At 36.6% G+C, this 12,632-nt stretch overlaps 1 protein-coding gene across 10 annotated transcripts in view; it reads left to right on the forward strand.

Moving 5' to 3' along the window:
• VPS13B (vacuolar protein sorting 13 homolog B) overlaps positions 1-12,632 on the forward strand; it is a 465,113-nt gene that overhangs the window by 239,760 nt on the left and 212,721 nt on the right. For all 10 annotated transcript variants that reach the window (XM_086741084.1, XM_086741085.1, XM_086741079.1 and 7 more), the window contains 2 exons: positions 1,475-1,709; positions 10,240-10,460. In XM_086741084.1, the coding sequence (XP_086597210.1) occupies positions 1,475-1,709; positions 10,240-10,460 (456 nt within the window). The remainder of the gene's footprint in view (positions 1-1,474; positions 1,710-10,239; positions 10,461-12,632) is intronic.

Raw genomic sequence — 12,632 nt, forward strand, 5'->3', positions numbered from 1 at the left:
GTATAAATAAAGTACACTCTGCAACCTTGGATCAATAAACTACTTATCAAAAATGTAATTAACTTCATTTTACAACTCAAACAGTTCTAAAACTAGAAACAAACACAGACTTCATGTAACAATGTATTTATTTTTGCAAAATTCTACTTCTGTTTTTCTGCAGTGACTTCTTGTCAGTTCGTCTAAGCAGAAGGGCACAAAAATGCTGAAATAAAGATGACTATTTGTGTTCTCCTCATTAGGCTAGCAAAGTACTTTATGGTGCTGAGGAATTCCAGCTCTGTTGCAAATCATTGTTGAGGTCTTGAGGAACTATTAGCCTTCATGGGAGGGTACAGAGTACAAACCTTGGTTATCAGTTTTAAGCTGGGATGTCTTTAATGATGTCAAATTGAAAGACTGTTATGTAAGTTCACAGCAAACAAATGTTCTTTTGTCACAGCTGCAAGTAACATCTTGTGTCCAACATTTTGTACACTAGATTTTGCAGAACTACGGTGAAGAAATGAACTGAATCTTAGTTTGTGCTTGCTTAACAAAGCATTCAAGTGTGCAGGCTGTTAGGGTTGTTTGATGTCCAGGTGCAGAATATTACTTGTAAGAGCCATGGAAGACTAACAGTCTGCAGCTTACACCACCTCTGAGTTAACAAGTGGTGATGAGTTCAGTTCTTGGTTTGGGCTCTCTCAGCCTTGCTACAAGTTCATAGGAGATGGCAGAATGGTCAGAAATGTTTCAAGGTAACAGCATTGCTTGAAAATAAGGAACAAAAAAGTGTTATTTCATATGAAACCATACGCAGTACTTCTGATTTGCAAAGAAAACAGGACAAAAGCTATATAAACTTAGTGAACTTGATTTGTTTCTTTCTTTGTGTATGTATGCACCTATCAATTTGTTTTAAAGTCAGTTTTTCACAGAAATCTATATTTTTTCTAGTTTACCTGATGACCAACCTTTGTGTACATGCTTGTTACTATTGATTACTAAGTAAAGATAGGATTTTCCCTGAAATAGGTCTTTATAGAACTCTTTATAGAAAGTAACAGCATATAAAATGTTGGTTAGTTCTAGAGGCTTAGCTATTGCTAACAAAAGCTAATGAACTGCAAAAAGAGGGCTTTTTCAGCTTTATTATGAGAACATTTTCTGATTCAATTACGCTTCTTATAAAAAATGTTGAAATGTAGATAGATATATATTTGGTTTATATGGCAACACATTTCTGATCAAATTTACAGACCAAAATCATACTTTTTCTTCCCTTCCCTCCCATAATCATAATTTACAAGAATATATTATTTTCCAACATTTTGTGTCATTTTTCCTTTTAATTCAACTAAAAACTAAGACTATTTTCAATCAACTGTGATGAATGAGTAACTTGGGATTTTGTACCAACATGAATACTCCACATCAGGGGAAAAAATGGTAATCTCTTTCTGAGAAATCTTTCTTGGCTTTGTTTTTTCAGCTTGACGTGCAGTCTTGTTGTGTATTCCTTCCAAATGATAGCCTGCCTTCCCCAAGTACGATTGTATCGGGTGACATTCCTGGGACTGTGCGAAGCTGGTACCATGGGCAGGCCACTATGCCTGCTACACTTGTCGTCTGCCTGCCCCAGATAAAGATTATGAGTGCTGGACACAAGCACATGGAACCACTGCAGGAAATCCCATTTGTTGTGCTGAGACCCATCCTGGAAGAAGGTAGTGTGATAAACTCAAAAAAGCTTACTTGTTAATCTCCATTTTTAAGTGTTACGAAAATTAGTTTTGTTTTATTTTGAAAACTTCTGATGTTATGCTACTTTTTTAGCAGTATGTTATGTGTTATTGATGGCTAGAAATACTAATGACAAGGTTTGTCCCACAGAGATCAAAGTGAAACTCATCATCAAAGAGCTAGCTTTGTGATATGTTTTATATGTTTGTTGAAGTCAAAAGAATTCAGAAGTGCAATTTTTACTTTGATGGGTTTTGTCATTTGAGTTACTGCGTACCCAAAACCAGTCAGTTTGACACAACAGGAGCGGGCAGGGAGTTGTGATTCCAACCCAGAATAGAGGCAGGTTAGGAAAAACTTATCATGCCACCTTTGCTGGCCAAAAAAAAAAAAAGAAAAGACTTAGGTCTAACATTCAGACTAGACAGTAGGAAGAGGTTCTTCACTGAGAGAGTGGTTTGTCACTGGAACAGATTCCCCAGGGAAGGGGTCACGGCACCAAGCCTGTCAGAGTTCAAGGAGCGTCTGGATGATGCTCTTAGCCATATGGTTTAATTTTAGGTAGTCCTGTGAAGAGCAGGGAGTTGGACTTGATGATCCTTATGGGTCCTTTCCAACTTGAAATATTCTCGGGTTCTATGTAAAATGAGAAAAAAAAAAAAAACATCATAAATATAGCAGACTACCAAAAGAAAAGAATGAGACTTTATTGGTCATCATGATAGGCAACAATTGTGTTCTATTTTTGTGTCTATGGGGATTGTAGCAAGGTTTTTGTAGAGATTTGAAGAAAAAAAATTGAGAACATTTGTGCATGTGTTTCTGGAGGGATGCTCTTGTGCGTAGACTAAAGTTGAGAAAAAACACAGTAGTTCTTATTTGAAAAGCTGATAATTTGTTAGAGGTTTGAAGTGTAGACCAATTTGAGGGAAAAATCAGCTTTTAACATTCCACAAACTGACGGAGAAATGAAAGGAGCAGATAAGCTGTAAAGGACCTAGCAAGTGAAAGCAAGCTGCTTATGTTCATTATGATTTTTTTTTTAACAATAGAGCCCTTAGAAATGACCAAAGTAAACAGTAAATGGATTTGCAGGAGTATTCTGAAGGAATACTGATGTAAAAATCTTGTTCTACAGATATTCGTCTGAAAAAATGTGTATTGGAAATAGGTCAGGCAAGTGTGCCTAATAGTCTTAAGTCATGGAGTTTGGGTTTATTTTAATTTGAAACATAGCATCATAACAAAGTTTACTATTTCATGGACATGCCAGTTGTTGTGGTTTAACCCCAGTAGGCAGCTTAGCCCCACACAGCCACTCACTCACTCCCCCTTAGTGGGATGGGGAGAGAATTGGAAGGGTGAAAATGAGAAAACTCATGGATTGAGATAAAGGCAGTTTCATAGGTAAAGCAAAAGCTGCATGTGCAAGCAAAGCAAAATAAGGAATTAATTTGCTGCTTCCCATTGGCAGGCTGATGTTCAGCTGTTCCTGGGAAAGCAGGGCTCCATCACACTTAACAGTTACTTGGGAAGACAAATGCCGTAACTCCGAATGTCCTCTCTCTTCCTCCTTCCTCCAGCTTTTATTGCTGAGCATGACATCATATGGTATAAGACGTCCCTTTGGTCAGCTGGTGGCAGATGTCCCAGCTGTGTCCCCTCCCAACTTCTTGTGCACCCCTAGCCTGCTCGCTGGAGGGTCAGTGTGAGAAGCAGAAAACACCTGGACACTCTACAGGCACTGTTCAGCAATAACTAAAACATCCCCATGTTATCAACACTGTTTTCATCATGAATCCAAAACATAGCACCATACAATCTGCTATGAAGAAAATGAAGTCTATCCCAGCCAAAACTAATACATCGGTTCACAGTTAGTTCATTATTGTATTCTTGAACTGTATTATTTGGAAAGAATTGTTACTGTTTTGTGTATTTGTTCTAACATGTAGAGAGGGAGACGCAGCAATTATTCCGTTGCTTTTGTGACAGCATTTTCTGGGAAGATGATTCTGTTTTCTGCATACTTATTGCTTGAAGCATAAGCAATTTTAAAGAGTATGCCTTGAAAAATTAAGTCAAAAGTATATTCAAGAGCTGCTCCTGCCATCTGAAAGTCGTTTGGATTTGTGTTTCTCTCTCCCTTTGTTCTGCCACTTATTAGGCCCTTCTCCTTCTTCCTGTATTTTTTTTTAAACTCAAAGCAACTAAAATAGAATTGTAGTTTTTAATACTGAAAGTCATATTAGAGATTCTGCCAACTGGAGAAAAAAAAAAACAACATTTAAGAAAAGAGAGAGAGCTCAAAATGTATATGTGTTTTTCCTAACAATTTTCAATATGAATTATCCAATTTGCTAATCCTAGTGACCGATAAACGACTTACATTTAACCAAACTATTTTTTTTAACTGATCATGTAATTTAAACCATTTATGAAAGTAAGAAGCCATTTGAATTTTGTCAAACTCAGATTTGAAGGAAAGATCCTAGTAAGAGAAAAGAATCCCCCTGGTTGGGATAAAGCCTATGGCAAGGAATTTATTTGTGTGTGGCTTTGTGCTCCGGGAATAATGCCAAACAGAAGTTCTCACAATCTTGATATTTTTTATTCTTTAATGGAGCTGTTGCCTTCTCCCATTAAAAATTCCTGCTTAAACAGACTATTTAAACGTTTTTCAAAGCTTTTAAGTCACCTTCTTTCTTTCTTTCCGTGTAGAGGTAAATAATTTTTATGGACTTTTACTGGGAGAGTCCCTTAATTTCCATTCTGTCTATGAACAAGACTTGAGGGACATCCTGTCAGTCTTAAGACATGGTTCCATTTCTCTGAAATTATATTTATCCAACTTTGCTTTTCCTGGAAATTATTTTTTGAATTCTTTTATAAAGAAGCTGTAAGTAACAGGCTTGTTTACAAAAATGCATTGTTACTTTTAAGAAAGCTGTGTACTCACTCATGTATTTTTCTTATTACATGATAAACTGAAAGAGGAAAAGGCAGTGTAGTTATACTGTCATTTGGGGATATTGCAGCCTACTCACAGAGACTTACTGACCTCAAGATGTCAACATACTAAAAATAGCTTATACAATATCCTGCAATCAGGTCTTTCCATTTGTTTTCAGACTTCCGATACATTTCTTTTCCAAGGTAATTGTAGGAATACTTAGAAGAACATTTTAAGTACAGTACTTAGATTCAGAAATATGTTAGATTCAGAAATATAATTTAGCTCAGTCATACTAAGTAGCTTACAAACAGAAATGGATTTTTCTATGTAAAGAACAACACATTCTGTTGAACTGCTGTTGAATAACAAATACAACTAAAAAAGTTCATAAAAACATATTAAATTACATCAAGTATCATTTTTGTACTTCATTCAAATCAATCTGGTGATCCTTGAGGTAGTATTTACTGTGAATATTAAAACAGATCATAGAGCAGCCCAGACTGGAAGAGACCTTGAATAATCATCTGGTCCAAAATTGAGTGGGTAAGGGAGCCCAGAAGAGATTATCCAGTACAGTGTCCAGTCTCATCTTTAAAACCTCCACATCCCTGGGGAGGTTGTTCCAGTGAATGATTCCCCTTACTGTAAAAAAATTTTGTTCTTATATCGAGATGGAACCTTTCCCAGTGTAATTATTGTCCCTTGTCTTCTCCATTTTGGATCTTTGTGAAGCGGGGGACCTCTGTCCTAATTGTAGCTGCCCTTTAAGTAAAATTGTTATAAAGAAGAAATTAAGTAGTTAGAAACTCAGTTTGAGAAGAACTGAAATGTTTAGAGAACTGCTTAGGTTGAGTTGTGAGTTTCTGTGCATGCTTGTGTACATCCAGCTTCAAATACTTGACAATTAATGTGTATACCATCAAAGTCCCAAACTGTTGCGATAGGATAAAATGTTGTAAATTTGGAGTTGGGCATAATATGTTGTTATGTTCAGGACTTCTGGACTGCTAAGTGGTCTTCCAAAAATCTGAAGTGTTATAATAGGAAAACAAATGGAAAACATGAAGGGAACCATAGTGACCTAATATGTAATGTTTTGCAATATCTTTTTCTTTTAAGCACTGCATATTGCATGAGAATGTTAGTGCATTTGAAATCCGTGTAAAGAACCTGCAATGTGAGTACAGAAAGGGAAATGAAGATAAAGTAGTGAAGATGCTTTTTGAGGATTGCAAAGGATACCTTTAGCAAGCCTGGGAATAAATCCCAGATCGTATGCATGATAAAGCTTTCATCATCTCTCTCCTACTATTACTAATTTTAAACAAAATTTCTCTTTCATGTGACTGTCAACACTATATAAACAACATTGTGTACAACTACCAGTTCTGCAATCTGGTTTTTAAAATAAAGAGAAGTGTCATATAAAAGTGAGAGCAAACATAACAATTATTAGTAGTTAAGTACATTTATCAATATTGTACATCATGCATATGGAAAAACTTATAATGAGCATTAACTCTAGCTGAGGAACATCAAACTCTAGCTATGTGCATCAAGTAATTACCACAGAAAGTGCCTGCACATAGCAAAAAAATATAATTATATATATATTGGAAAAATAACTCAAACACTCTGTAGGAAGGGATTCTTGCCAGACTATTGAAAATAGCCCCCCCCTACTAAACAAAACCACGACAATGATGTATGGCTGTTCTTTGAAAATTATCTGCTGGTTGAGTCAGTTAACTGCCGAAGATCTGAAAGTGGCATTTATAAATTTAAAAAGTTATCAAAGCAGTTGAAATGTCTTAATGAATGCATTTTCAAGTTTTTTAAATCAGTAGTGATGTTTGGAAAAATTGAAAGTAAGGATTTATGAGAGCAGTAAATCAGGAATTAACCAGAATCTTCAGCCATACTAGGGATTTTTCATATGTATCTTTTATAGTCTTGCCAATAGGAGACATCGGGAGTGCTCTAGTTCCACTGAAGGCAATGTCAGGCTTACTTACAATATTTCAGCATAAAAGAATCTCAGCAGTTAGGTGACAAAACAATAGTATACATGAATTGAGAAGGTTAGATGTAGAGAAAAAATCTGTGAAGTATGGCAATGGCTTTTCCTTTTTTCCTACTTCTAAATAATTTTTGAAATAAATCGTATGAACAGTATTGCTTTTGATGTTTAAACACTTTGAATTAATTACTTAAGTAGTTGAATAAAACCAATGTACAAATGAATGCAGGTAAAGTTGTTGTTTTTTTTTTTTAATTAGTAGATCAAATATAAGTACAACAACAAAACAAGGATTTTTCAGGTGGACAGTTCCAGTATAATGTTAGAATGGTCACATAGTGTGCATGGAGCTGAAGAAGAGGTAATTGATGGTATTAAGGGGAATTTTGTAGTTATAGATCTTCCATATCTTTACTACAAGTGTTCGTTCAGCATACTGTGCTCTCTGTACATTGATAAAATTTGATTGATATTTTCCTTTTAAGGTACATAATGTATGCAGCATAGTAGAGTTAATATTCAGTATGTTCTTTGGAGATTTTTTGTTTCTAATCCATGAAATATAAATTATCTTAATTTACTGTGGTGGTCACAGAGAAAACAAGGTTCATGCATGGTAATTAGAAACATATCTTTAGGGTTGACTTCGCATTTGAATTTTTTCCATCTACTACAATTAATATTTTGTATTTCTTGGCTGACTGAAAAAATACAGATTGCTAACTACTTTGAAATTTAGAATCTGAAACCTTTCTAAAATATTTTGAAGTTACTTTGGCTGAGCTGAATTCTTCAGTATACAATAGCTTCAAAACAAACTACTGAAGTTTTCAGTTCTTTCTTAGGACGACACGCACAGACTCTCCTGATATATACTCATGACCATATAAATTTATTGCTAGTGCTACCTGTGGAAGAAACAATTGAGTTCTTATCAAAATAGTAGAGTAAAAAGAAGTTTGGATCCAACTTTATTTTAATTCCCAAACTTTTCTAAAGTTTCTTTTAAATAATCACACTTACCACTTAATTTGTGTTATTTCTTAGTGATGTGATTTCTCAGCAGGACAGTGTTTACCATAGGCCACACCTGGCAGCAAACACACTCTCCACGTATTGTTTAAATACACTAGTTTGAATTCTTTATTGCCTTGTGAGACTCCAAGGGCCCATCCCAGCATATATTTGTGTTTGTCTGCCATCTTCTGTTCTGATTTTCAAGACTGGCTCCAGTGCTTCTAGGGTATTAGGTTAATTTGGACTCTTCTTACCCATTACTTCAGTCCCAAATCTTGAAAAATAAAACCTCATACCAAGTAACCTTGTGAATTTTGACAAAGGAAGGAGTACTTTTCTCCTTCTCTACCCCCAGATGAATGTGCTCTGAACAAAAATGAAAACTGTTTTGGCCCAGGCTGAGGGTTGTGAATGCTCACCAGACTGTCGTGTTTGGATCTGAGACTTCATCTAACCACTTTTGTTACTTTGACTTGGGACAGGCAGTTTCTGTTGGTGAACTGAAAATTCACATGCTGGGCATAGACTCTGTCATTCAAGTACAGACAAAAAGCCCAAACTTCCACAGCAGAAAATCTGATAAATGGTCTGTTGGTTTTGTTTAGTGAGGGGGGGCTATGGTGGCAGCAAGAAGCTGCTAGAAGTTGTTTCCCCTTTGTCCTGTGGACTCAGCTGGACCTAGGGCGGACCTGCTGCTGGCCAGGACCAAGCCAATTGGTAGCAGAATGTTCTGTGATAACGCCTCTGCGATAACATGTTTAAGAAGGGGAAAAGCAGAAGAAAAAAAAAAAAAAAAAAGATGATGTGAAGAAGCTGAGCAGGGGCAGAGGGGAAGGCGCGAGCTTTATCGGTCTTGTGGGCCTCACCCTCTGGCCTCCTGCCGGGCAGCCGACTGGGCCTGACTTGGGCCAGTCTGGCTGCAAGAAGTGGAGAGGAGATGAGATGTGAAGAGAACCTGAGAGGCGTCTGCCTGAGCCGATTGTGAAGGATTTCTTGTGAGAGGAATGGCTGCAGATGCTAAGGTCAGTGAAGAAGGAGGGGAAGGAGTAATGCTGCTTCTGGCAGAGATTCCTCTGCAGCCTGTGGTGATGACCATGGTGGAGCAGGCTGTCCCCCTGCAGCCCGTGGAGGTCCATGGTGGAGCAGATATCCACCCTGCAGCTCACAGAGGACCCCACCACACCAGAGCAGGTAGATGAGTCCTGAAGGAAACTGTGACTCAGTGGAGAGCCCATGCTGGAGCACAATCCTGGCAAGGACCTGTGACCTCATGGAGAGGAACTCACAGTGCAGCAGGTTTTCTGGCAGGACCTGTGACCCTGCAGGGAATCCACATCTGTTCCTGGAGGAGTGCACTCCATGGAAAGAACCCATGCTGGAGCACTTCGTGAAGAACTGTAGCCCATGGGAACGGCCAACGTTGGAGAAGTTCATGAAGGACTGTCTCCTGTGGGAGGGACCGCACGCTGGAGCAGGGGAAGAGTGTGAGGAGGAAGAAGCAGCAGATGCAACGTGTTATGAACTGACTGCAACCCCAATTCCCCATCCTTCTGCATTGCTCAGGGTGGAGGAGGTAGAGAATTTGGGAGTGAAATTAAGCCTAGGAAGAAGGGAGGGGTAGGGGGAAGGTGGTTTTAGATTTGTTCTTGTTTGTTCTTTGGCCTTCTAAAGACCTATCCAAATAATTCTCTCTGTAGTCTTGCTTTGAAAACTTTTCCTTTTCTTTCCCATCTATTGACAATCTAAAGAAAATTGATTGTACCGAAGTTGCAGCCTTTTTGTTGTTCAGCTAGACACTGCCAATTCCCTCACTTATTATTCTTGGTAACAATTCATGGTAGGCTGCCAGGTACTTCTCAGGGTAGGCTCCATCCTAAATGTAAGAAATGAAATGCTAAGTATATGTCGATATGAATTTGTTTTTACAAATCATCATTCTGTTTCTAGGAAGTTAAGTGGAGCCAGTGAAAAGAGCTGCGCTGTGATCAAGGTCTCGCTTACCTGAACGGTGCACTGGGATATGCTTTACTCTGTGGCACCACTCTGTTAAAATGCGAGCTGTAAATTTTTGGAAGAAAAATAGCTCTCCTTTTTAGTATTAAAGCCTGTAAACACTTATAAATATGTAATGTAAGGAACTGCCTCTGTCATCCATGTGCTGAACTAAGTGGGGAGTGGTTTCAGGATACTCCTCAGTTTAAGGAAAATAACATAAATCAAAAATAATGTTCTTTAAAGACTGTTAGACATATTTGTTCACAGTTTGGGGTTAGATTTCCCAATGGATTTCAGTTTTTTAAAAGTTATAAATGTATTGCTATTTAGATTTTGAAGTATAGAATGGAATTGATGGTTGAATTGTATTTGTGAGAATTTGGGATGAATTTAATGGTTGTTGATTGCACTTGCTGACTTCTTAGGGGATTTACGATAACACCTTTACTGAATTTTGAGAAAATAGAAGCCTAGTTTTTATTATGCAATTATTTAACTGTTTTCCCTTCTTTTTGACCATTAGGTGATGCTTTTCCGTGGACTATTAGTCTGCATCATTTCAGTATATATACTCTTCTTGGACAACAGATGACGCTTAATTTAGTGGAACCAATGGGCTGTACTTCTACTTTAGCTGTTACTTCACAGAAACTGCTTGCTTCGGGGTCAGAATCCAGACACTCATTTGTTGTCTGCCTCCATGTCGACCTTGAGTCCCTTGAAATAAAATGCTCCAATCCCCAGGTTGGTATGTTTAATTGATTTATGAAAGGAAATTTAAAATAACTCAATTTAAGTACAATTGTTCTGCGTTTTGTTGAAGAGAGTCTCTTATATATGTATTTTTTTTTTAACTGGGCCATCAAGATCAAGGTGCTTAGATTAAGATTTGCTTTGAAACTCTCTCAAGTTTTGTAATTTAAACTCTTCTCAAAATGTAATAGCTACAGTATAAATGCTTCTTTTGGCTGATGGAATGAAATGAATTGCAGATGTAACATTAAATGCTATAATGCTGTTCCACTGTCACTGTGGATTCATATATTGAAGTGGTTTAATGTAATTTTTTACCGTATTTTCACAGAACTAACATTTCTTTGAACATAAAATGTTTTTCAGGCAAACAATGGTATCCGTTAGTAAAGGAAAAAAGAACAGATGAATGCGTGTAATCAAAAGTTACCACCTCATTTATGTTTATTAAAAGACAAAGATGTTGCTAGATTTTCAGAAAGTGCACCCTGTATTTTACTGACCTGAATGGAGTTTGCTGTAGTTCCAAATAGAGTAGGTTTTCCATGCAAAATTTTGGGTAATCTTTATTGCAACTTGAGTAACACTTTCCTGACAGTTGCAGCATTTCCAGTGGTGATGGAGAGAACACTCTTGTTCTTGGGAACTGCAAATCTGTTGAGGTCTGAGTAGGGCTCTGCATTCATATGCTGTCTGCTCCAAAGTTTTAGCCATATATAAGATTTTTGTTAAAGGACATCATGGACAAAATGGACTCTTTATTGCTTCATGTAATAGAAAGAAAGGGAAAGAACACAAATTATTATAGTTTTGATCTGAGAGACAGTACATCGTGTTTGTGAAGATTTAGGGACCTCTGGCCTAAGTATGGGAATTCTAAAAACAAGGTGGCTGGTGTAATTTTAATGTTATCCCTTGTGTGTACTCATTACAATATGTTTCTCAATCTCATGCAATTTTTCCCTTGCCTCATTCCATGTTCTGTGAATGAAACAAGTGTCTTAAACTACATGTTTATCCTCAGTGTGTGTGGTCTGCTGCCCCATTCACTGCCTTCCATCCAAGTTATTTCTGACTCATTTGCTATATGCCACTGCTTTCTGCTCACACTCACCAGGAAGGGGGTTGTTAGAGTGAGGTTGCACACTGCGCAACGCAAATTAAAATTTTAAATTGAGCAGCCTCAACAAGACCTACTCAGACTTGTAAAGCTCTGACAGGTGTGTTTACACATGTAAAGGGTTGACACTGTCTTATAAATGCGTAAATAGGAAAGGACAAAATTATGACTTTGCTGACAATTTTAAATTTTATATGTAAAGACTTCTGAAAGCTTTACTTTGCAACTTTTTGGTATTTCTATAACGTTTAATGAATTCATATGCGATAATTTCAAAACCTATGTAAACTTGCCTAATTCTATATTAATTTTCATTAGAACTGTACAAAATTCATTTTGATATTGCAGCTATTCAGGGAATTGATAAATATTTTGAGATGTTCATGTAGCAAAATCATTTGCTTCATTTAATAGGTACACTCTCGGGGAAATTCCAGCAAATTGTCATATCAACTCCGATTTTTTAAAATCTCAAAATGTATTCCTCATGGTTAATATATAATACATTAATTGTATTAATTTATAAATGGAATGGCATTGTTATAAGTGTAAGCCTTATCTAAATTTGTATTGCAAATTAAAATGAAAAATCGAGTAAGAAGAACACATTTTCAAGCTTTCCTAACAAAGTGTAGTCAAATAATTTGTTTTGCAATCTGGAAGAAAAGATTTGCACTAAAAAATTTAAATTACAAGCTCCGTGTAAATAATATTATGAGTATAGTGAAATGTTAAAATGAAGTTACACAGTGGCATATCAGACCAAATATTGTTGTCTTAAATTGTTCTTGTACACTGTGATGTTAGTAATTTACTGAAGTATTACAATGACCAGATGGATACAGATGAATTATTTTAATTTAGTGAAGGTTCTTGAACTGTATTTTCTCCCTTATACTGCCTTACTTGTCCTTTCTCCTTTACTTATGCAAAAGGAGAAAAAAAAAAAAAATCAGTCTTCTTTAACCAGATGTTCATGAACAGAAGATGGAAAATACAATTACATAAACAGCATTTGATAGTTATAAATTCACAGTAGAGTA

Source organism: Chlamydotis macqueenii, chromosome 2, assembly GCF_036417535.1.
Source record: "Chlamydotis macqueenii isolate bChlMac1 chromosome 2, bChlMac1.mat, whole genome shotgun sequence".
NCBI lineage: Eukaryota > Metazoa > Chordata > Aves > Otidiformes > Otididae > Chlamydotis > Chlamydotis macqueenii.